This window comes from Ochotona curzoniae, unplaced genomic scaffold, assembly GCF_017591425.1.
Source record: "Ochotona curzoniae isolate NIBS_2020 unplaced genomic scaffold, NIBS_Ocur_1.0 scaffold_2453, whole genome shotgun sequence".
NCBI classification, from domain to species: domain Eukaryota; kingdom Metazoa; phylum Chordata; class Mammalia; order Lagomorpha; family Ochotonidae; genus Ochotona; species Ochotona curzoniae.
In genome coordinates this window covers 19,596,244-19,620,217 of record NW_024467094.1, presented here as the reverse complement: position 1 = coordinate 19,620,217, position 23,974 = coordinate 19,596,244, and the positions used below count along the sequence as shown (strand labels likewise).

Below are 23,974 nucleotides of genomic sequence, written 5' to 3'. Positions count from 1 at the left end.
GTCCTCGCCTTGAACATGCCAGGATCCCATATGGGTGCCAGTTCTAATCCCAGCAGCTCCACTTCCCATCCAGCTCCCTGCTTGTGGTCTGGGAAAGCAGTCGAGGACGGCCCAAAGCCTTGGGACCCTGCACCCATGTGGGAGACCTGGAGGAAGCTCCTGGTTCCCGGCTTTGGATGAGCTCAGCTCCAGCCACTGTGGCTACTTGGGGAGTGGAGCAGTAGATGGAAGAGCTTTCCCTTTGTCTCTCCTCTCTGTAGATCCTACTTTCCAATAAAAATAGAAATTAAAGTCTTAAAAATATATATATACAAAAAATAAATGGAAAGAGGAAGCTATACCACCCTAGCATTAAAGACAGCCAAAGCAGTAAATACATGTATATTTGAATAAGAGATCTGTAGGTTCAATCTCCAAGTGCCCACAACAGCGAGGGCTGTGCCAGCTCTGCCCGGCACATCTGTCCCTGCTGTGCCCTACCAAACTCACCGAATGGGAAAGCCGGCAGCACTGATGTGAATGGTCTCCACCAGGCCACACGCCTCCAACTGGCTCAGGACCTGCAGTGTGGAGAGATTGGGTACATTGCAGTGGTATGGGGTCAAGCAGGCCAGAAATGCTCAGGCCCACAGTAGCAGGGAGCTGGAGGCAGTGGGGGGATGTGTTGGGGAGGCAGCAAAAACTTATAGGACCTTGAGAAAATGTCCCTACTTGGAAGGGCCCTGTGGGTCCCACATCCCTGTTTGGTTGCATCGTTTCTGACACAATAGAAGCAGGGGTCCTGGTTCTGTATCCCACCCCCAGTGCATGTGTGACCTCACAGGTGGCCATGCAGTACCCATTCTGAGTGTCTTTATTTTTGCCAGGCAATACAGTTGTTTTCAGGGGCCAGGAAGCCTGCACTATGAAGATCCTGAAAGGATCTGAGTACAGGCAGGCCTTCACTAAACTGCCAAATGTTCCTGACTAGACACCAAGACAAGTCTACCTGGCAATGCTGGGACACTCTTAAACACTGTCCAGCACTCATACCTCCACCATACCCCTCCGAGCTTCAAGATCCAAGGAAAGGACAGCTGCTGACTGTGGTGCTTTTGTGCAAACTGAGAAAATCAGAAGTTGCTACCTGCATATGAATTATTAAAAAGACTTGTAGCTTGCTATGAAAGACACCTATTTGGACTGCTTCAGTCTCTTGTAGGGCACGCTGCTTATTGAGCAGAAAGCAAGATGCACTGAAGGCCTTCTTAGCTAACAACGACCTCCTAGAAGTGCACAGACCACACAACCGTATGTGACTGCCCTCCTAGACAGGAATGCTGTCAGGCCCAGCCTGAGATACCCACTCTGGTCATCCCACTTGGCAGTGTCCTACCCTGATGTCCCCATGGGCCTTGTCCACATGGACTCAATACAGAGTGGCTGGCCCAAGGGAATTACCTCTTCCTGGAGGAAGGTCTGTGCCTGGCCCTGGCTGTTGGGCTTGATACAGCGAATGTAGTGCGGGGTAGTGCTGTGGAGGACCTGCAGGAGCTGCTCCAGGGAGGCCTGCAGATGGAGAGACCCGCAATCAGTCAGGGATGGGGCCTGCCTGGAGCCACAGCTGGGCCCTGGGTAGAGGCTGTGTCAGCATCACCAGGCTCCTCACGTGCCTTGGGGTGAACTGCCAGAGGATGCTCGTGGGCAAAGCACACACTTCTGCTGAGCTCTGCTCACTTCTCTCCCCGGCCTCCAGGGGCTGTGCTGGATGACTGACCCTCACTGGACATGTCAGCCTTCTCCCCACAACAATTATCCTGGAGAAAACAGCCTCAACCCCCACCTTCATTCACACAACAGCTGTCACTGATGGCCATCTCGTGTGAGTGGCCAAAGTTGGGCCACATAAGTGCTAATAGAACCTGGTTCCTCTGGGTGCTACTCACGGAGGTGATGGTGAAGCCGAGACTTGCCAGTCAGGATGGTGGGAGTGAGGAGAGTTCAAAGGACAAGGGTCAAGAGCACCCCAGGAAGGTGGTGCAGCATGCACAAGGGCTGAGCCAGGCTAGAAAGCAGCCCAGCAGGAGAGAAGTGGATCGGCTGTCACTGGAGGTAGCAGTCATATGGGAAGAGGGCAGGTCACAGAGGTTTAGATGACTGGCACCCATGTCAGTATAACTGAGACAACCCTGGGCTTCCTGCGATGGCATCACACCTGACGGACGCCTTCGTATCTGCCCTCCACACTGAGGAATAGACCTCATGGGGACCAGGACTCAGCTTTATTCACCGCTGCTGCCCAGCCAGCAGAACCAATCCTGAGAGACTTGTGAGTGAACTGGGCACTTCCTGTCTGCACCACCAGACCTACCTTGAATTTGGATACCACGGTCAATGCAGGGGCCCTGCTCTGGCCTGAGGGCTCCTCCTCCTGGGTCTTCTCTTCAGTGTCAGGAGGAAACAGTACCCGGAGCAAAAGGTCCTGGGATTGCTGCAGGAGTTCAGTCAGCTCAGGGGGAACAGGGTCCTGTTGGGGAGGCACAAAGGTGGCAGGAAGAGTTGTTCCCAGAGATCCCATGGGCCTGTCCCCCACCCAACCCAGCCCTGGAGGATGGCTTTCAGGGAAGTCAAGAGGAGCTGTTCCACTTGGAAACCAAGATGCAAACCCAGTGTAATGTGAGTCACTGCAAGGTCACACTTGATTAGCAGAGACCTCAGGCACAGGGGCCCAAGCTGGTGATGCTGGACTCTGGCAGGAAGCTCAAGAGGACAGCGCAGGATGGGAAACAGCGTGTGTGGAGTGACTCCAGCCAGGCCTACCTTGTTCTTCTCTACCAGGCCTGCTGTGTGGTACCGCACAGGCCCCGCGTAATGCATCACAATGAAGCTGGGCTCCCGGCTGAGCTTGTCCTGGCCCAGGCAGGGACTTCCTGCCAGGGCACTCTCAATGCGCATCTGGAGTTGGGCCGCACTGCTTGGACGATTCAGGCGGCACTCCTGTGATGGGAGTGGGCAGGCCACCATGGGCTCAGTGCAACCCTCACCATCCCCTCCCACGGAGAGGTAACAGTTACCCCAAGAGCCCATTGGGCAGAGCGAGAGAAAGAGGCCAGAAAGGGTAAAGGAGAGTCATCGGGCCCCAGAAGAGCTCCCTGGCTGGCCCGCCCACCTCATTTATGAGGGAGCAGATGCTGATGGGGCTCCCCTCGATGAGATCCAAACATGTCTGGTTGTCCCGGTAGTTGACAAATGACCACTCCAGTCCCTCCTGTGCATACTCTTCCTAGGGTCAGACAAGGAACAGGCTGGGAGAGGGCACTGTGGCCTGGATGGGCCATCTACAAGGGGCTTAGCCTCATACACTGTCCAGAGTGGTGTGGTAGAGTATCTCACAAATACTATTATTACTAGTCAATTAAAAATAGGGAATAGCAATGGTCTTACCCACTTTCCTGTAGCTCTTGACCCTTTGATCCCTAATCAACTATGTAAAGATCATCAAAATTAAAAAAAATTTAAAATAAAAATTGAGAATAGTGCTATGTCATAGCATGCTAAACCTCCACCTGTAATGCTGCCTTTCCAATAAATAAGTCTTAAAGAGGGGAATAAATAAATCATATTAACAATAATAAAATAAAATGAATCAGAATGCTCTTAGTGAGAAGTGACCAGGACCAGAGGGCAGGGAGAAGGTGTCCCCCCGGACCCCAAGTGTCCATCCCTCACCTGCTGAGCTCTTAGGTAGTGGGCCACAAAGTGCTGCTGCAGCTTCTCATTGGTGTAATTGATGCACAACTGTTCCAGACTGTTGTGAGGAAATGACTCAAACCCGTACACGTCCAGCAGGCCTGGGAGGATGGGGGAGAGCCACGGGGCCGCTCAGGAACCTGGGGGTTGGGGCAGGGCAGGCGCACAGGGCAGCTCACACTTGGCAGCCTGGGGATGAGGCTGCGCGTGAGGCACCAGCAAGTAGCAAAGCGACCTCCCCATCCCTGCCTCCCAACATCTGCTTCTCCAGAGCTCCGAGCAGGCAAAACACCCAAATGGCAGGTGGGTGGCCCATATTTGGGTCTGAAGACAGTCCTGATAGATCCCTCTTGCAGGAAAACCAGGTCCCAGGGAGCATTTTCCTTCTCAAATCTAACTAGGAAGGCCTTGGGCTCACCAGCTTAACTCAGGCCTCTAAGCTTTTCTCCCTTCCCTAACTGCTGGCCACACCGGGGTCACAGCTACTTTAGCCTCAGTCATGCCTCTGTGTCCCTGTTAATCATGTACTCTGAGGCCCGGCGGTGTGGCCTAGCAGCTTAAGTCCTTGCCTTGAACACACTGGGATCCCATATGGGCGCTGGTTCTGATCCCAGCAGCTCCACTTCCCATCCAACTCCCTGCTTGTGGCCTGGGAAAGCAGTTGAGGACGGCCCAAAGCCTTGAAACACTGCACCCACATGGGAGACCTGGAGGAGGTTCCTGGTTCCGGGCTTCGAATTGGCACAGCATCGGCCGTTGCGGTCACTTGGGGAGTGAATCATCGGACGGAGGATCTTCCTCTCTGTCTCTCCTCCTCTCTGTATATCTGACTTTGTAATAATAATAAATAAATCTTTAATAAAAAAAAATCATGCACTCTGATCCTCTCCCCCTCAACAACTGTCTTGCGATGGGAGTTAGGGACCTGGGGGAGAAATGGAGCTCCCATAAATGAGTCTAGACAGCTATGGATGGGTCAGACATGGGCAGTGGACAGCAAAAATCTCATTTGTGGGCAGGGCAGACAGATACAAAGAGGGGAAGAGACACAATGGCCACAGGCTCCTGTCTGCCTGCCCTCAGCTTCCCCTTGCTGGAGTGCGCCCAGCAGGACGAGCACCTGCTACCTATGAAAGTGGTCCAGGAGTCAGGGTCTGCGCAGATGCTGCTGTTGATCACCGACACCAGCCAGTCAAAAAGCCTGTGGGGGAAGAGCAGGGGTGCTGCTGAGGGTGACGGGGTGGGGGGCGGTCAGGGCTGCTCCATCAGCCAGCGTGCTATGCTCTGGAGGGTCCTGTGTGCTGTACCTGGCAGGTCAAAGGTAAAATCCTCTTGTGCTCCTTGCTGATCCTGCCTGACCGACAGAGATGCAGGCTGTAGGCACGCCTGTCTCCAAGTGCACACAAACCTGGCCTGTCCTGGCTCCTGGACAGGCAGGGCTGATGGGCAGGCATGGGTATGGTTTGTAAAGGACTGGTCTCACTCAGCTCTAGACACTCCACCTCTGGAGGCAAGAGCTTAAGGTTCTATTACATTCCCTGGAGCCACCAGTCTCTGGAGGTCGACAATGGCTTGCCCCACTTTGGGACCATCCCAGCCCAGAGAAGGCAAAGAACAAGGTGGAAATGTGCACAGCACCATTCAAGGCTGCTTCTTTACTAAATTCCTCAGAGTAATTATAACTTTTTCAGTTTTATAAAGAAAATGGTTTCTCTTTTTTGCCAGTGATTAGGACAATAAGTATTAGGGTTGGTACTGTGGAAGAGAAGAAGCAGCTGCCACTTGCCACACTCACATCTAGTATGAATGTCAATTCCAAGTCCAGGCTACTTCACCTCCAATCCAGGTGCCTCCTAATGTGCCTGAGAAGTGGCCCAAGTACTTAGGCCCCTGTCACCCATAGGCAAGACCCAGACAGAATTCCTGTCTCCTGACTTTGGCCTGACCCAACCTTGGCTCTTGCAGCCATTTGGGGAGTAGACCAGAGATGGAATATCTTTCTCTCTCATGCTCTCTGATAAATTTAAGTAAATATTAAAAATGAAATGACTTAATGCTATAATGATCTAATGATTTCTGTGTGTAAAACACACACACACACACGCCTGGCAAGGTAGCCTAGCAGATAAAGTCCTCGCCTTGCACACGCCAGGATCCCACAGGGTGCCGGTGGTCTCACTTGCCGGCGGCTGATCCAGCTCCCTGCCTGTGGCCTGGGAAAGCAGTAAAGGATGGCCCAAAGCCTTGGGACCCTGCACCTGCATGGGAGACCCAGAGGAACCAGGCTCCTGGCTTCGGATTGGCACAGCTCCAGCTGTTGGTGCCACTTGGGGACTGAATCAATGGACAGATCTTCCTCTCTGTCTCTCCTCTTCTCCGCATATCTGCCTTTCCAGTAAAAGCAAAATCTTAAAAACAAACAAAACAAAACAAAAAAGCCCACACACTTATGGTTATAGGTTCTCTACCTGTGCTTGTCATATTGTACACACATGCAAAGACTTTACAAATCTTTGATGAGAAGTTAGCCTTGAGGCAGTGATAGCTGAGATGTGGGCTAAAATGCCAACAGTCTGAACTAAGCTGCCATGGGCTCTTTCAGCTCAGAGCGCTTGTTCCCTCAGCAGTACCTCCTCTCAGGTGACTGGTCTTTGGCAGGTCCATAAAGCCAGGCACGCCCTCCCTAGAAGTCTGCCCTAGGTCCCCCAGACATGAACACATCCACACACACTCTGCCTTGTCATTGCTGAGGCTTCTGCACCCTTTGAGGCTCCTGCAAGGTACCCTGCAGGTCTCAAAATCCAAGGTTAGGGACAACCCTTAAACACAGGACCAGAGGGCAGAGTCAGCCATGTAACCACAGGGAAAAGCCAGGACCCCCAGGGGCACAGGGTGGGCTCCTGCCCTGAAGAATGGGGGTGCAGGGAGTCACAGGAGCCAGTCATGCAAGGGTCTGCACTGTGAAGGCCAAGATCACCTTTGGGGCCTGCTTTGTGAGTCAAGAGCAGAGCAGGGTTTCCTTACCAATTTATGGTCAAGGTTAAAGCAGGCTCCTGTATTTTAATAGTGAGCTGGATCTCAGCCAGGAACGTGACAACTTCTCTATTCAGTACTCAGAAGGAGAGGCCAGCTCTGCCCAGGTAAGTCCTGGACACTGTGCCTTGCTGTCCCAGGGGTCTGAAATCTGCTTCATTTGGCACCACCCTTCCACCCCCGTTTGCTGGGCCTGTGCCTGTTGTTTGACAGTGTCTGGTCCAATCCCAAAGCGGGGAAACCGTAGGGGAAGGCAGGGCCCAGATTAACTGCTCACCGGGAGTAGACCAGCTTGGCCAGACAGTCTCTGCGAGTGTCGCACTCGGCTCGGGAGCAGGGCTTCTGGAACACCTGCCTCTGCCTGCCTGCCCTGATGGTCCTAATCCGCAGGGTCTCCAGCAGTGTGTCCTCGGGGAGCCGCAGCAGCAAGGCTGACGTCCTGATGGGGCCTGGGAGGGGTGAGTCCTCCTTAAGCAAACCACCCTGCATCCCAGCAGCCCTCTTCCCGAGGCACTGTGAGGTCATCACAGTGGAGCCAGGGCTGGTAAAGCCGGACAGAGGAAACCAAAGTTCTGATAGGCACGCTGCTGTAAGGTCTCCGTAAGGAGCAGAAGCAGGGACCAGTCACTTCAGAAACTCTCCATTCTTGACTTCTCATGTGTCTCACCAGCGATGGGGAGAGGAGTCAGTCACCCAGGGCAGGGCCTACAGTGCACAGCCTCATCAAGGGAACCTCAAGAGAACGCTGACCCATTGGCCTCCCACCTAATCCCAGCAGTGCTGGCTACTTTCCCGGCAGGTCCTGCCTTGCCCCCCGGCCTTGCCCCTTACATTTGGCACTGTCCATCAGGCGGCAGGGCTGGGCTTCATCCTCTGAGTCAGCAAACAAGATATTGCCAAGGTGCAGCAGCCCAGCTAGGACCTAGGGGCAGAAAAGAGTGATTCAGGAGCAGGATTGGACAGGATGAGGGCTGAGCCCGCAAAGAACGGCTCCCTGCTGAGTGTCCTGAGGACAACAGAACAAGAAGCCCCAGCATGGCCCGGTGCAAATTTTTTTTAAGAACTATTTTATTTTTATAGAAAGGCAGATATACAGAGAGGAGGAAAGACAGAGAGGAAGATCTTTTGTCTGCCGATTCACTCCCCAAGTGGCCACAACAGCTGGAGCTGAGCCAATCCAAAGCAGGAGCCAGGAGACTCTTCCGTGTCTCCCATGCGAGTGCAGGGTCTCAAGGCTTTGGGCCGTCCTCGACTGCTTTCCCAGGCCACAAGCAGGGAGCTGGATGGGAAGCGGGGCTGCCGGAACATGAACCAGTGCCCTGTGGGATCCTGGCGCATGCAAGGCAAGGACTTCACCCACTAGGCCACTGCACTGGGCCCAGCTGGGTGCAATTCTATACCCATCACATGCAACCCCTCAGTATTTTCAACAAGAAGACCTATGCCACAATGATGCCCATAACGCAGACGTGACTGCAGGGGTTAAATTCCAAGCCTGAGGAGACCCTTTTGAGAGGAAGGATTAGAACCAGGCAGTCTATGGGCTTGACACAAAGGCTCAGTGGCTAAATCCGCACCTTGCATATGGACACCAGCTTGTGTCCTGGCTGCTCCATTTCCCATCTAGCTCCCTGCTGGTGGCCTGGGAAAGCAGTAGAGGACGGCCCAAAGCCTTAGGACCTTGCACCTGTGTGGGAGACCCAGAAGAGGCTCAAGGCTGCTGGCTCTGGGTAGGTTCAGCTTAGCTGATGCAGCAGCTTAGGAGCGAAAGAGTGGATGGAAGATCTTTCTATCTCCCTCTCTCTGTACGTCTGCCTTTCCAATAAAAAATAAATAAATTTTAAAACAAAGAGCCAGGCAGTCTAACTTCATATGCTTCCCAGGCCCACGCACCAACTGTCCCTTTACACCTCTCCGGGACCACACCTATTGGCTGTGGCCAGGGTTACCTATGTGGGTCCTAACAGCTCAGTCCTGGCCCCCTCTCTGCATTCATGGGATCCGACGGCCCAGGCCAGAGGGAGCGGTGATCTCAGTACACAGGATGCCTCTAAGCCTTCACACTCAGTATTCCACAAGGGTGAACCCTTGAAGCCTTAGACTGGTACTGAGCAAATAGGACCCCTCCCTATTACCCTGTATGGCAACTGACACGGCACCTCCACCTGCTGCTGGCCTTTTGGCCATAACCACACAGGAGAGGACTGATGTGGCTGTGGCAGAGGTTCCAGTCACCCCTAAAGCAGCATGCCTTGGGCCTGTCCTTACGTGCTGTCCTGGTTAAGCTCTAAGTTAGCAGTACCCACACTGGATATAACTCCTTACTGCCAGAGGCAAAGGAAGTCAGTTTCCACTACACTGTCCCCTCTCTGCAGTGGCCTTGCTGTCCTCGCTGCCAACCTGTGCTATTTCCTCCCATTGCTCTGGGGTTGGGAAGAGAGAAGCGAGGGAAGGCAGTCAGTTGCAGTAGCAAAGAGCAGGAGAAGAGAGGACAGATGAGAAAGTTTCAGCCCACCAAGGTCAGAAAGAGGCAGAGACATGGGGCTGAGGGGGCGAGGAGCACACAGAAGGGGAGCATCAGGGGCCAGCACTGCCTAGGCTGCTGCTTACAGAGCCAACATCCCATACTAGAGAGAAATTTTGACTCCTGGCAGTTCCATTTCTGATCCAATTGCCTGCTAGTGTACCTAGGACGGCAGTGGAAGATGGACATGGGTCCCTGCCAGCCACATGAGAGACCAGGATGGAGTTCCTGGCTTTTGGATCTGTGTTGTAGCCATTTGGGGAATGAACAAGATTCCCTCGTCACCCCTGTTGCTTTTTGTTGCTTTGCCTTTTGAACAAACTAGTCAATCTTAAACAACAAGAGCCAGAAAAACAAAACAACTGGTAGGAATGTGAAGTTACTACAACCAGAACTCTGACTCAAGGGCTTTCTGACTGACATGTGTCACCGCACAATGACCTGTGGCCCAACCAGCACGATGCACTGGATCACTGCCCTTGGTGCTCATCTTGGCCCTGACTCAGGCTCCCTGGAGATTGCACAGCACAGCCCTAAGTCCTGGATGCTCAGTGACGGGCGTCACAAGCCTAAGGAAGGCCCTGGTGCAAGGAGCTCCTGTCATCTCTGCCAAATATAGGTGACACATGCGGGCTTTTTTCTCTGACCTGAAAGATGTTGTTCTGGGTGGAGGTGTTGATGCCCAAATGCAGCATGGCTTCCCGGGTCACCTCGAAGCAATCCTCTGAAAAACAATCCATCACAGCCTGGGGTCAGAGCCCCAGATCAGCAAGGGCTGCGAGGGGTAAGGGAGGCAGTCCTCATGCAGGGCAGGGGTGGGGCGGGGTTCCGTTAAGTCAGGCCAGGATACTGGGTGAGGTTCCCCTACCTTCCAAGGTCCTGTCCAGATTAGGCAGCCAGGAAAAGGCAGCTCCTTTGGGGAGGTGCCAGTGAACCCTCTCATCCTCACTGGCTCCTTTGCAGATCTGAGGGGAGAGACGAGTAGGTGCCTGAGCTAGGCGATGGGGATGTAAGGAAAACTGAGGCCCTGTGAGCCTGGAGGTAGACGGAGGAACAAGGAATGGCAACAATGTCCTAAGGCGGAAGGGTCCCTGGAGAAGCCTAGACAGGCACAAGGGCAGGATACAGAGCTTTGAACTTCTCCAGCTTAGTGCAAGACATCCTACTCCAGGAAAGCCTTCAGTCAAAGTCAGCACAGCCCCTGCTCAGAGCCAAGGCAGCCTGGAGTGGCAGACCTAAGAATGCTCCTAATCTGACAAGCGTGGAGCACTAGGCTAACAGGAAAAAGGATAAGCCTGGGGGAGCCATCATTCTGCAAGACAATGGCCATTACAGGGAAGCCCTTGGTATGGCAACAGTAACAAGGCTTCATCCAGAAACACTCCCAACTCTCAAAGACATGCTGGAGGCAAAGTCTAATGGCAGGCAGAGATGCTGCATACTGGGGCTGGGGATGTAGTACAGCATGTTAAGCAGCCACTTAGGACATTTGTATCCAATATGAGTTTTAGTTCAAATCACAGCTGTTCTGTTTCTGATCTAACTTCCTAATATGTCTGGAAAAGCGTAAGATGGTATGAGTGCTTGGGCCCTTGCCACCCATATACAATCTGAGAGTTCTGAGCTTCTGGCTTCAGCCTAGCCAGTCCTCACCTTTATGGTCGCTTAGGGAGTGGACCAGTGATGAAAGAGTTCTTCCTCTGTCTTTAAAATATTTTTACGTGCTGCATAAAGTTAGAATGAATTAGCAGCATGTAAAATGGACAGACATGGAACATACTCAGGGCTCAGAGGCAAATCCACAGACCCATCCCTGCCCTGTACCTCTGAGTTCTGCCTGGCACAAACCTGATAGAAGATGTGGAAGTTCCTCTCGCTGGAAGCCTGGCAGGACACTCGAGTTTTCTCTAGGAGATAGGTCTGGACTGCAGCTCCAGTCATCTGCTGAGCACTGAGCACATGTGGGCAACAGCCCATTAGCTGCCAATTCATTCCTTTGGCATTTATTTGGCATTCACCGTGTAACAATAGACTGCAACTTAGCAAATCCCCCATGCAGCATGAATCCTCTCCATCATGAGGAGAGTCATGAGGGCTACAGTCTACTCAGAATGACTTTGGCAGCTCTGGGACACCCTCTGTACCCAGCTCAGGTGGTCAGGGCCAACAAGCCTGGACTTTTATCACTTCTGGCCTATCCCAAGGTAGGAGTACCAATCCCAGCTTGAAGCTTGAGGAAATGGCCCAAAGAGGTGGCCATCTAGCCAGAAGTCCCTGGACAGGCTAACAGAAAGGAGGAACACTGTCCCAAGATCCCTACATGCACTCCTCTTGTTAGAAGAAGACCACCCTCAGAGTTCAGGGATCCCAGGGAATCCCACCACAAAGATTTTCCTGCACATAGAGGAGGTTCGGGCAGGAAGCTCCTGAGGCACTTTGACTACCCACCCTCCATTGTCCAGGAGGCAGCAAGCATTACCTGTTCAGCTGGAGCTGGATGAACTTCCCAAAGCGACTGCTGTTGCTGTTCCTCAGTGTGCACGCGTTCCCTGCAGATCACACTTATGTTCATGCCACCCCCCGAGGCTTAGGGTTCTCCTGGCCACAGGTCCACTGGAAGCCATATCCCTATCCTCAAGTCCTTATCTCAGTGTCACAAAGGGCAGGGCCAGGGGATGGGCTGTCAGGCTTCAGCCACAGGAGTTCATGAGAGCTCGTTTCCTGGCAAGGAACTGGAGTGAGTGAGCCCCAGCAGCCAGGGGCTTTCTTCTCTGAAGGGGAAGCTGTCATTGGACAACATCTGGCCATTCAGGCCCCCACATGGGCACCGACAACTCTGCATCACAGAGAAGTCCCCTGGTTCTTTGCACCAGAAAACTGGATGGAAAGAGTATTTGGACCACAGGTACCCCAATGTCCCTCCAGCACCATCTCACACGTGCTTAGAGGGAAGATAATGATCAAACGATCTCTCTTAGGAGGTTGAGAGTCTGAGACAATAGACATTCGCCCTTAACCCCGAGAGGGTATTAGAGCACTCCCTCTCCCTGACTGAATGTAGCAAATCCAGGGATGTGGGACTGAGGTAGAGCTCACCGAAAGCTTCCATAACAGGATTGGAGTTCAGAATCCGCTGTTCGATCCTCTCTGCAATCTTGTGGCTCTCCCAGGATGTGGGTGAGGTGGCTACCACAGCATAGAATTTCATCAGGCAGCGAGATGTCCATGTCTGTGGCAGAAACAGTCCTGTGGGACCGAGTCCACAGGCCCTCCTGCGTTTTTTTTTTTTTCTGCTAAGATTTACTTATTTGAAAGATTTACAGAGAAAGAAAAAAACAGATCTTGTATCCATTGGTTCACTCTTGCAGATGGCTGTGATAGCTAAGGCTGGGCCAGGCCAAAGCCAGGAGCTTCATCTGCATATCTCATATGGGCAGCAAGGCTCCCAATACTTGGGCCATCTTCTGCTTTTCCAGGCCCAGGGAGCTGGATCAGAAGCAAAGCAGCTGGGACAAGAACTGGTATTGCAGGCAGCTAAACCACAACTCCAGCTTCCTACTGCTGGTTGCTTTTTTTTTTTTTTCAAAGATTTATTTATATTGGAAAATTGCATTTACAGAGAGAAGGAAGACAGAGAAAAAGATCTTCCATGCACTGGTTCATTCCCCAAGCCAGAGCTGAGCCGACCCAAAGCCAAAGCCAGAAGCTTTTTTGGATCTCCCATGCAGGTACAAGGTCCCAGAACTCTGGACCATCCTCAACTGCTTTCCCAGGCCACAAGCAGGGAGCTGGATGGGAAGTGGAGCCTCCAGGATTAGAACCAGTGCCTTTATGGGATCCCTACACAGTCAAGGCAAGGACCTTAGCCACAAGGCTACTGCTCTGGGCCCAAAATTCTTTTACTTCTAATCATCTGAAGTGGGCATATGTTTAATTTCTAATTTCTCTTTTTATTTTTTTTTCCTGTTATTTATTCAATTTCTCCTGGAAAGACAACTAAATGCAAGTATTACCTATTGACTTTGTATCCTACTAACCTTGGTAAACTTCTCAGAACTTTTGCTGCTACAGTAGCAAGTGTTGATTTTCTAAGTTCTTTAGGTCTTTCTATGAGATAAAACATGTTCCTCTACTTCTATCTTGTTACTGAATTTGTGTAGAATTAGCAACTTTTATTCTTTCAATGTTTGATAGAATTCACAAGTAAAGCAACCTGGCTGTAGGTCTTTACTTACTTATTTATTTTTTATTTTTTTACATATACAGGTTATATTTCTTCATATAGTAACTTCAGTAGTTGTTACCTGAAAATATTTCTCTATTTCATCTGAATTACAATTTGTTGACAAAATATTTCACAAAATGTCCTATCCAAGTTTATTTTATGTTATGGTTTGACTGCAGGATTATATCATTCATCTTTCCAAGTAATAGCATGGATTTCATTTTTTTCTATTGGTTTTGTTCGCTATTTTATTCATTTCCACTTTATTTCCTTCTGTTTTCTTTGGATATAGTCTTTTCCACCTTAGTTTTGTAAGTCTGCTTTAAGCTGAAATGTTTCCCTCAAGTTTGCATGTTGAAGTCATAACTCAAGAGAACATATGCGGATGTCACACGGAGGTGTCACAGCAAGTAAAGGCATCTACATCCTACATGGAGACCAATCCAAGCCTCAGTGGCTCCACTTCCTATACAGCTCCCTTCAAAAATGACTGGGGAAGCAGAAGCTTAGGCTCCTGTCCCATGTGTGAAACACTGAAAAACCTCCAGGCTTTGGAACAGCCCAGTTCCGGACATTTGGAGTAAAACAGCAGCTAGAAGATCTATCTTTCCATCTCTGAGTAACTCTGCCTTTAAAGTAAAAAAATAAATCTTTTGCGCCCAGCATGGTAGCCTAGCAGCTAAAGTCCTCGCCTTGAACACACTGGGATCCCATATTGGCGCCGGTTCTAATCCCAGCGGCCCCACTTCCCATCCAGCTCCCTACTTGTGGCCTAGGAAAGCACTCGAGGACAGCCCAAAGCCTTGGGACCCTGCACCCGTGTGGGAGACCTGGAAAAAGCTCCTGGCTTCGGATCGGCACAGCTCCAGCCGTTGCGCTCACTTGGGGAGTGAACCAGTGCATGGAAGATACTCCTCTCTGTCTCTCCTCCTCTCTGTATATCTGCCTTTCCAATACAAATAAATAAATCTTTAAAAAAAACAAATAGGGCCCGGCGCGGTGGCGCAAGTGGTTAAAGTCCTCGCCTTGCATGCCCGGGATCCCATATGGGCGCCGGTTCTATCCCAACGGCCCCGCTTCCCTTCCAGCTCCCTGCCTGTGGCCCAGGAAAGCAGTCGAGGACGGCCCAAACCTTTGGGACCCTGCACCCGCGTGGGAGACCCGGAAGAGGCTCCTGGCTTCGGATCGGCATAGCATCAGCCATTGTGCTCACTTGGGGATTGTATCATCGGATGGAAGATCTTCCTCTCTGTCTCTCCTCTCTGTATATCCAACTTTCCAATTAAAAAGTAATAAAAATAAATCTAAAAAAAAAAATAAATAAAATAAATAAATAAATTTAAAACTTTAAGTTTATGGAGTGTTTGTATCAGGACCAGGCCTCCTCAGGTGCTGATGCCTGTGCAGTGGACAGCATGCTCAGATGCACACGGGGGACATTACAGCCAGCTCATGTAGGCCAGAAGAGGACACAGAGTACCTTGTCAGAGGACGGAAAGCAAACAGGCTGGACCTCTCTCCTAGCCAAGCTTTGCAGCATGTTTCTGGGCCTAGGAATACGCTGAGGTGCACCTGGTCAGCCAATAGACCTTGGAAAGATTTTCTTAACCCTAGTGCCCCGAAACTGACAACATCTCAGAACTATTGAAACCACTGAAGTAACACCCTTGGAACACTCTTCATCATAGGACTGTCCTCTATCCCTGGGTGCCAATGCAGTTTGAGAACAAGAAGTGATCCTTTCTCCCTCCCCACAGGAAAGGAAGACACAGGAGAAGAAAAAATTGAAACATGTGTCCCCTCTATCTTCCTCCTTACCTCGACCCTTCCACCCTATTCAGAGACCCATGTAGGTATATGTTTTTCTCAACTATGTAAACTTAAAAGGAAAAGAAAATAAATGCTAAAGAAGGACCAGCCTGATGGCTCAATTAGCTGATCTTCTGCCTGCAAACCCTGGCATCCCAAATGGGTACTAGTTCATGTCCTGGCTGCTAAACTTTCCCTTCCCTGGGAAAGCAGTGGAGGATGGCTCAAGCGCTTGGGCCCCTGCACCCATGTAGGAGACCTGGAGGAGGCTCCTAGCTCTGGGCTTCAGATCAGCTCAGCTCCAGCCATTGCAGTCACTTGGGTGGGAAGTGAACTAGTAGATGGAAGATCTTTCTCTCGGTCCCTCCTTCTCTCTGTAAATCTGCTTTTCCAATAAAAATAAATCTTAAAAAAAATAGAAGATATTAAAGAATACAGTCCCTAAAATAAAGCATGAGGTGCTGGTGCCATGGCAGAGTAGGTTAAGCTTCTATCTGTTCCTCCCTCTGCTACTCCTCACTGTCCACAGCCTAGAATGTAACAGGTATGCAGGGTTCAGCAATTCTCATACACATGAAAGATGGTCCCAAAGAAGCCCTGTTAAATGTGCAAAGACTAACCTGTGCCTGCAGCCCCCTTTGACGAGCTCTTTACTCTTTACTCAATCTCGTCCAATTTTCTGCCTTACTTGCTGCAGTTTTGCCATCTAGGAGGCTGTACCTCTGTCCTGCCCCACAGCCCAAAGGATTCAGATAGGCTAATCTAATAAACCCTTTCCCACAGTGACACTGCTGTGTGCCAGGCGTGCCACCAAGTGCTCTGTGTGCACTCACTCACTGAACTCTGACAGAAATCCTATCACCCTCAACCACTTAAGTGAGAGAGCTGTGCTTTGCAGAAGCTCAGTACCGCTCAGGTATGTTCTTAGTCACCATGCTGCAATCGCTTAGAGCTAACTTCTGTTTTATGATGTCATAGCTGGGACAGACCTTTGATGAGCAAATAAATGAAGGCTCAGGGAAGAAAGCATCTGTCCTCCAGGCAGATGCAGCGGCAGAGCCTGGACCGGAAACCCGCTCAAAATCCAGTCTAGTGCTTGTTCATCACTGCATCCTGATCCCAGGCTCAGGTAGTGACTCCACAACAGATCAGCTCTGCCTCCTGCTCCCTTCCCTTCCCCCCAGCCACTTATAAGTTGATCCAACGAGAAAAAGGTCCCCCTACCTTTCCAGCACCACTCTCTCCACTGACAACAATTGACTGGTTGACGGGCTCAATCAGGCTCTTGACATTCCTGTAGGTCTGTTCACCCACAGTGAAGATGTGAGGCTTTAGCTTCTGAAACATGAAGGGGTTAAAAATCATAGGAGGACATGCCTGAGTACAAGGAGTTGTGACATGATGATGACTGAAAAGAGCAATCAGCTAGATGCAATCAATGCTAGATGCTTCCTCCAGAAAAAAAGTTTGGATAAAACAGTTGCTGAATAAAAATTGTAGGAGGTCATGGATTTGGACAAAGGACCTGCACTGGAACCAACAGACCTCACTTATATAGTTTTGCGCAGTAACTGAGCTTCGGCTAGTTGCCAGTTAAGAAAAGTGTAAACAGCTAACTGGTTAATCTATAACCAACTGACTGGTTGGCAGACTAGCAAGTAATTACTCAAGTTTTCTATACCACACTTCTCTTATTCTATAAATAGCATCTGATGTACATCTTTGCTGGGAGTTCTTTCTGGTCTTGAGCAGGCCCAATCCACAATTCTTTGTTATTTTCCTCACATTCACTATACTAAGTCTAATGGACCAAGCAATTTCCCATGTAAGACAGTCTCAGTCAGGTCCAACTCCGAAGCTCCAAAGATGGTTTCACATATTTGCCTTCTCAGCCTAGAAGCTGGCCCTTGGCTAGTCTCCAATGCCATTAACACTTCCTATACTCATTTTCTCTTGCTAAAGTAACCTCATTTTATTGTTGGTGTATGTTACTATATTTTGAAATTTACAAAAAACTTTTTCTAGAAATCACTAAAAGCTATGTGCATGTGCTGTACAAAGAACTTGATATTACATGGGCACCTGAGGTTCAGGGGAGTTAAATAGCCTTTCCAAAGCCACTCAACAAGTACGTACTTCCAGAGCACCTGTTACTAACAGTCCTCAGTGTGCTAGGCATCCAGCTGTGGAAACTGGTAAAACCATGACTTGGCATCTGCGGTGCAGAGCGGCTCTCAGGACAGCCTTCCTGGATTGCACTTGGACACATCCCAGGGCAGGGACTCCTGGACAGCTGGGCTGTGATCAGCTGTGATCTCTTCCTTGCACCTTCTTGAGGGAATGGGCGTCCTCTAGCTGCCTTTGTCCCACTCTCACCTGGGCTGTTACAAAACTTCCAAACGTTGTGCCTCCTTGTCTCACTTCTCTGAACGCAGCCCCCACTGCCACCGACACAAAGCAGCCCTGTGGTGGTCCTTCAGGCCTTCACAGAGGGCCCAGTGGTCCCACTCAGCACCCTCATCTTCTGCCTTCAGCCTGCCAACATCACCCCTGCCTGGGTCACACGATTTTAACAGACAAGCCCATGCTCTGGCTGCACTACCAACCCCACTCCCATCCCTAAAGAATTTCTCTTCTTAGTAGAAAGGAACATCTTCTAAATGTGTAAGCAAACCTTACTTTTTTTTCTAAAAATGGAATTTGCTATATACACAAATATACCTTTGTAAAGTCTTTCCTATTAATACATCTATAAAAATGCTTTCCTTTTTGCCTCTATTTTAGGTTTCAAACCCAATCAAACCAATATTTGTATCCCATTTTTGCAACTTCTGCTTGCGGTCAGTGCCCAAAATTCTAGGAGCTCCTGTTGGGCAGGGCTGTGGCAGCTGTGGGGAGAAGCAGGAGGCGGCCGAGCCTTACCTGGGGCTGTGGTGCGCTGTGGTACTCTCTCATCAATTGTGGCGTATAGAGCTCAGGGACAGGCTTGAAGGGGTTCAGAGCCACTAGGGTGCAGCCAGCGTTGGTGTAGAATGTGTCTGCTGAGTACCGGGCCTGCAGGCACCTCAGGACTGAGGCAGAGACACCGTTAGCAAGCTCCTGCTCAGCTACAAAACCACAGAGGCACATCTGCCTAACAGCCCTCCCTCTGCAATTAACCAAGTGCCAGCAGATCCAGCAGCTCCCTGGTGAACAGATACAAGATCTAATTAAGATGTGCCCCGAATGTCGAATGTCGAGGAAAGCCTGCCCTGGGGAGGCTGGGAGCAGCTGCTAGGCTCCCTGGAGTAGCAGTCTGGAACAGTCCACCTGGCTCCCAGTCAAGATTCTTGCCTGCCTCAGTCTAAATTTGGGGAAGCTACATTCAACACCCTCATCACAACTGCACACTACTGAAGAAGGCACTCCAGAGCTGAGGGAGGCCTGTACCTGTGTCCAGCGTCACCGGATTCACTTTAGTGAGGTCGTCCAGCTGATGCAGTGGAGCCTCCCCACCCAGGAACTCCCACAGGTCTTCACTGAGGGATTCCATGCCTTGAGCACCAAAGCCTGGACTGCGGCCATTAACCTGGAAGGAAATAACATGCAAGCTGTAACTCACACCATGGGCAGGAGCCTCTACAGCAAAGAGCTTTCCACAGTCCCAGCCTGGTAGAGGGTTCAAATCTCAGTCCCATTAGTGCTTGGCCCAATGAGCCACAGCTTTCTTATTTACAAATAAAGGAAAATAAATGAAACTCACAGGTTATTGGGAAGAAAAGCAGAAGTATACAAAGTATTTTATCAGTGCCTTACACACAGTATGAACTCAATAAATGCTATCCCACTCCTTTGTGACTGTTCACCAGGTCAGGAGTAGGCCCACATGGAGGGCTGCTCTCTAAGTACTGCAGGGAAAAAACCAAGAGTTGGGTCCCTTTCCAAAGAGACCATTCAGCTTGCAATGAAAAACAGCTGTCTCAGTCCCGCTTCCCATCCAGCTTCCTGCTTGTGGCTTGGGAATGCAGTAGAGGATGACCAAAACCTTAGGACCCTGCAGCCATATGGGAAATCCAGAAGAGCGCCTGACTCCTGGCTTCAGATCAGCACAGCACCGACCTTTGTGGTCACTTGGGGAGTGAATCACCAGACAGAAGATATTTCTGTGTCTCCTCCTCGCTCTCTATATATGACTTTGCAATTAAAATAAATAAATCTTAGGAAAAAAAAAAAAAAACAGCTGTCTCGTTGCAGAAAGACCAAACCAGGAACTTTTTCCAGGTCTCCCATGCGGGTGCAGGGTCACAAGGCTTTGGGCCATCCTCAATTGCTTTCCCAGGCCACAAGCAGGGAGCTGGATGGGAAGCGGGGCCGTTGGAATTAGACTCAGTGCCCATATTGGATCTCAGTGTGTTCAAGGCGAGGACTTTAACCACTACACTATTGCAGCAGGTCCTCAGCTGCTCTACTTCTGATCCAGCTCCCTGCTAATGCACCCAAGAAAGCAGCAGATGGCCAAAGTGCTTCAGCTCTGGCAACAACATGAGCGACCCGGATGGAGTTCTAGACTCTGGCTCCTGCCTAGCCCAGCCTTTGCTGCTGTGGTCATTTGCAGAATGAACTATCAGACAGAAGACCTCTCATAACTCAGCCTTTCAAATAAATATTCAAAAAGTATGCCTTTAACTGTTTTAAAATACATCGTGGAGTAGGCATTTAGTCTCCTGGTTGAGATGTCTGTGTCCCAATCAGAGTACCTGGATTTAATTAGTAGCCCAGACTACTAATTTTTGCCAATATGAACCCAGGGAGGCAGCATCAACATCCCTGCCACCCATCAGGGAGACCTGCACTGAGCTGCCAACTCCAGGCTTGGCCCAGGCATTCTCCCAGCCATTGTAGGTATTCAGGGAGTAAACAAATGGATGAAGATTCTGTCTCTAGGATGAAAAATAAATAGGAAGCAGGCATTTGGTGCAGTGGTAGAGATGCTGCTGTGGCACCTGCATGTCCTATTGTAGGGCTGAGTTTGAGTCCTGGCTGTGCTTCAGATAACAACTTCATGCTGATGTGCACTTAGGAAGTAGCTGGTGATGGCTCAAGTATTTGGGTCCCTGACACTCATATGGAAGACCTGCATGAAATTCCAGACTCCTGGCTTTGGCTTGTTACCCCTTGGCTGTTGTAGACATTGGGGAAGTAAATCAATCTCTATTTCTTCCTTTCAGATAAAAATAAATTTTTAATATGTTTGGAAAAATATATCTATAATATTCTCTAAAATGTTGCTTTATCTCTGGGTTATGATCTTTTTTAAAATTATGGATAATTTTAGGGCCCAGCATAACGACTCAGTGGTGCTAGGATCCCATATGGACACTGTTTCTTTTTTTTTTTTTTAAGATTTAATTTATTTTTATTACTAAGTCAGTTATACCAAGAGGAGGAGAGAGAGGAAAAGCTTCCATCTGATGATTCACTCCCCAAGTGGCCTCAATGGCCGGTGCTGTAGCCAATCCAAAGCCAGGAGCCAGGAACTTCCTCCAGGTCTCCCACATGGGTGCAGGGTCCCAAAGCTTTGGACTGTCCTTGACTGCTTTCCCAGGCCACAAGCAGAGAGCTGGATGGGAGTTGCGGTTGTTGGGACCAGAACCAGTGCCCATATGGGATACTGGCACGTTCAAGGTGAGGACTTTAGCCACTAGGCCACACCACCGGGCCCTGGACACTGTCTCTGATCCAGCTGCTCAACTTCCCATCCAGAGCAGACAAGCATGTGGGCTTCTTTTCTCTAACTTTCTAAGGTACTTCCCTATTCAAGACTCCAATAGCCTGAGAGCACCGTAAAAGCAGATAACATAGAGCTGCATCAGCTCAGTGTCTGCCCAAAATTAATAAGAGGAAATCCCAGCAAAGAAAGGTGGGCATTCTGACCTAGTGGGTTAACTCACAGGCTGGAATCCCTATCCCTTAAAGGATCCCTGGTTTGAGTCCTAGTTGCTCTAGTTCTGACCCTACTAACGTGGTGGGAAGGCAACAGGAGATGGTCCAAGTGCTTGGGGTCCCTGTACCCACATGGGAATCCTAGATGGAGTTCTTGGTCTCTGGCTTCACCCTGGCCCAGTCACAGCAATTGTGGCCATTTAGGGAGGGAAAAATAACTCTGCCTTTCAAATAAGTAAATCTTTTAAAGAAATCTAGCAAGCATGCCCTGGCGTTATCTCTAGATAAGGTGCTGCACTTGCAGGTTGCCATGAGGAGGCAGAGCTCCACAGCAAAGGTGACTTGGAATCTAAGAGGCCTGGAATAAAGGAGCTTCCACACAGCCTGCAATTTATTAGCTCCCCTCTCTTTTTCCAAACAAGTGACCTCTGGCAATTTTATATAGACTGACCTCTTGACCTGGGCTGTTTTATTTGTATTCTTGTTTTAAATTACTTAATTTATTACTATGTGAAAGGCAGACTTAGGAGACAGAGAGATCTAACTGCTGGTTCACTCCCCAGATGGTCTCAATGACGGGATCAGAGCCAATCTGAAGCTAGGAGCTTCATATTGGCGCAGGGGACCCCAAGGACTTGAGCCATTCTCCACTGCCTTTCCAGGTCATAAGCAGAAAGCTGAATCATAAGCGCAACAGTTGGGACATGAACCAGTATCCATATGGCATGCTGGTGATGCAGGTAGAGGATTATCCTGTTGAGTCACTGTGCCAGCTCCTTTTTAACGCATACCTCCTTTAGAAATTTGAGGCTTCCACTGAGCCTGAACAATTCCATTGACAGGGATAGGCACCAGGAATCCTTCCTGGAAAGCAGCCTGTGGAGTCCCTTACCCATCTCTAGAAAAAAGAGCTATAAACAACAAGAAGACATTCAAATTAGGCGTCAGGAAGAGCTTCTCGCTGATGAGTAAAAAGCAGTGGAATGACTATCATAAGAGAAAAAAACAGACAGGTCTCCCACGTAAGCCTCAGGTGCTTGAAGGCTAAGACTTGACCTGTTGGAACATCCTGCTTCACTGTGGCCAGCCAGGGTTCTGGGTTGCAGGCACAAGGCCTGCTGTCTACCTGGACATGGGAGCGTGGGCTGGAGCATGGTTTCCACCCAGGACTGGAGAAATCTGAAAGGAGTCATCCCAGAGCCTAAGGGGGGAAAGAGCAGACAAAAACCCACACAGAGGAGGGCTTCTCCTGGATGACTCAGCCAGCCTGCTCCTCCCACTAAGCAAAACTGCAATGAGAACTAGGGCAGGCCTGGGCAGAGTGAAAGTCTGTCCTTGCCAATTAGAGGATGGGAGAAACTTTTATGAGTGCCTCCAGAGGATCCCTGGGCTACTTCTTAATGTTTTCCCTGCAGTGAAATGCAAGGGTGTTTTATTACAGGTTTCTGGTTGGCATGGGATGCAAATCTTCTGAGTTAGTGGAGGATGTAGCATACACTAAGGAAACGGAGAGGTCTCATGCCTTATCCTCTCCTCTGGACAATAATGTGCTTTTGCAGCACAGCCAACAGTTGGCAGGGAGAAGCTGGAATCAACTCTTGATGCTCCAGTAACAGCTGATGAGTGGGAGAGAAATCCCAGCTGAATCCCAAGGTGTTTGACTTGGTTAAGCGATATCACCTGCCTTAATTCCTCACCTTGAAAACAGGGATAGTTGGGTTTAGCACGATGGTTCAACTGGCTAATCCTCCCCTTGCAATTGCTGAGATCCTATATGGGCATCAGCTCATGTCCTGGGTGTTTCACTTTCGATCCAGCTCCCTGTGGCCTGGGAAAGCAGTAGAGGATGGCCCAAAGTCTTAGGACCCTGAACCTTGTAGGAAATCTGGAGGAAGCTCCTGGCTCCTGGCTTCGGATTGGCTCAGCTCAGGCCATTGAGGCCATTTGGGAAGTGAACCAGCAGATGAAAGAGCTTTCTATGTTGCTCCTCTCTGTAAAATCTGCCTTCCCAATAAAAATAAAGCTTTAAAAAAAAGAACCTCTCCCCCCCAAAAAATGAAAATGGGGATTGTTAAATCAGGAGGAATGGTTGTGAAGGTCAATGAGGTCATGGTGTGAAAGCATAGGACAAAAGCAAGTGGGAACACTTAAAGGGTCAACCCAGTTTAGCACTGTAACCAAAGGTTGACAATCCATCAGGTGGGAAAGTCCATGATTTAAGACAGGAGAATCTGAGAGGGAGTGTGGTTGGCAGGGCCTAGCTCTGTCTGAATAGTGGTGCCCATCCCTGCTCCCCTCCCTACCGGCCCCCCCAACAAGAAGGAACATGAGGGGTGTCTGAAATGTGTTCACCCTGCTGACTTTCCCTAAGGCGCTGAAGACCGCTAGTGTTCAGAGAACCCAGGGGTAGGGGCTGCCATGGAAACTGGAAAAGGAGCCAGACACTGCCTATACCCTGTCCAAGAGACAGCCATAGTGAAGGCTCTGGAAACTCAAAAGCAAAGTTCTCTCAAGTGCAAGTTCATCTCAGTCAAGAGCGGAGGGCAGGTTAGACACCAACGTTCTTAGCTCCAACAGACTAGAGTGTAAGAGCTCGCCAGCCTCTCCTTGTTTGAAAGAACAGCTTAATATCGAGACCACATGTGCTAAAATAAGGATCCAATGCGCAAATGTTGGTGATTACCATGCAGTGGCAGTTTCCAGCCGAAGTCAGATGAAAGCAGTTTTCTCCA

At 49.9% G+C, this 23,974-nt stretch overlaps 3 protein-coding genes across 3 annotated transcripts in view; 1 reads left to right on the top strand and 2 right to left on the bottom strand.

Moving 5' to 3' along the window:
• The window catches only part of LOC121170534 (unconventional myosin-XIX-like), a 19,357-nt gene extending 8,136 nt beyond the window's left edge, over positions 1-11,221 (bottom strand). The window contains exons 1-11 of the mRNA XM_041001879.1: positions 11,135-11,221; positions 10,155-10,251; positions 7,594-7,684; positions 7,040-7,211; positions 4,857-4,930; positions 3,709-3,830; positions 3,149-3,262; positions 2,800-2,976; positions 2,351-2,506; positions 1,441-1,548; positions 490-560 (exon numbers count right to left, since the gene is read on the bottom strand). Coding sequence (XP_040857813.1) covers positions 490-560; positions 1,441-1,548; positions 2,351-2,506; positions 2,800-2,976; positions 3,149-3,262; positions 3,709-3,830; positions 4,857-4,930; positions 7,040-7,211; positions 7,594-7,684; positions 10,155-10,229 — 1,160 coding nt within the window. The 5' untranslated portion in view covers positions 10,230-10,251; positions 11,135-11,221. The remainder of the gene's footprint in view (positions 1-489; positions 561-1,440; positions 1,549-2,350; positions 2,507-2,799; positions 2,977-3,148; positions 3,263-3,708; positions 3,831-4,856; positions 4,931-7,039; positions 7,212-7,593; positions 7,685-10,154; positions 10,252-11,134) is intronic.
• PIGW (phosphatidylinositol glycan anchor biosynthesis class W) overlaps positions 1-23,974 on the top strand; it is a 37,743-nt gene that overhangs the window by 9,348 nt on the left and 4,421 nt on the right. The gene's annotated exons all lie outside the window — the stretch shown is intronic.
• Positions 10,556-23,974, bottom strand: LOC121170039 (unconventional myosin-XIX-like). Its single transcript, XM_041000922.1, has 8 exons — positions 23,926-23,974; positions 18,750-18,888; positions 18,243-18,391; positions 16,545-16,658; positions 12,383-12,515; positions 11,766-11,835; positions 11,067-11,237; positions 10,556-10,598 (listed from the first exon to the last, which is right to left on the bottom strand). Exons 1-8 carry the CDS (start codon positions 23,926-23,928, stop codon positions 10,556-10,558), a joined length of 822 nt encoding a protein of 273 aa, XP_040856856.1. The 5' UTR covers positions 23,929-23,974.

Coding starts and splice junctions, on each gene's coding strand:
- LOC121170039 (XM_041000922.1), bottom strand. Junction 18,392..18,749: donor TCCGGTGACGCTGGACACAG/GTACAGGCCTCC, acceptor TCTCTGCCTCAG/TCCTGAGGTGCCTGCAGGCC. Junction 11,836..12,382: donor TCCTGTTATGGAAGCTTTCG/GTGAGCTCTACC, acceptor TGTGATCTGCAG/GGAACGCGTGCACACTGAGG.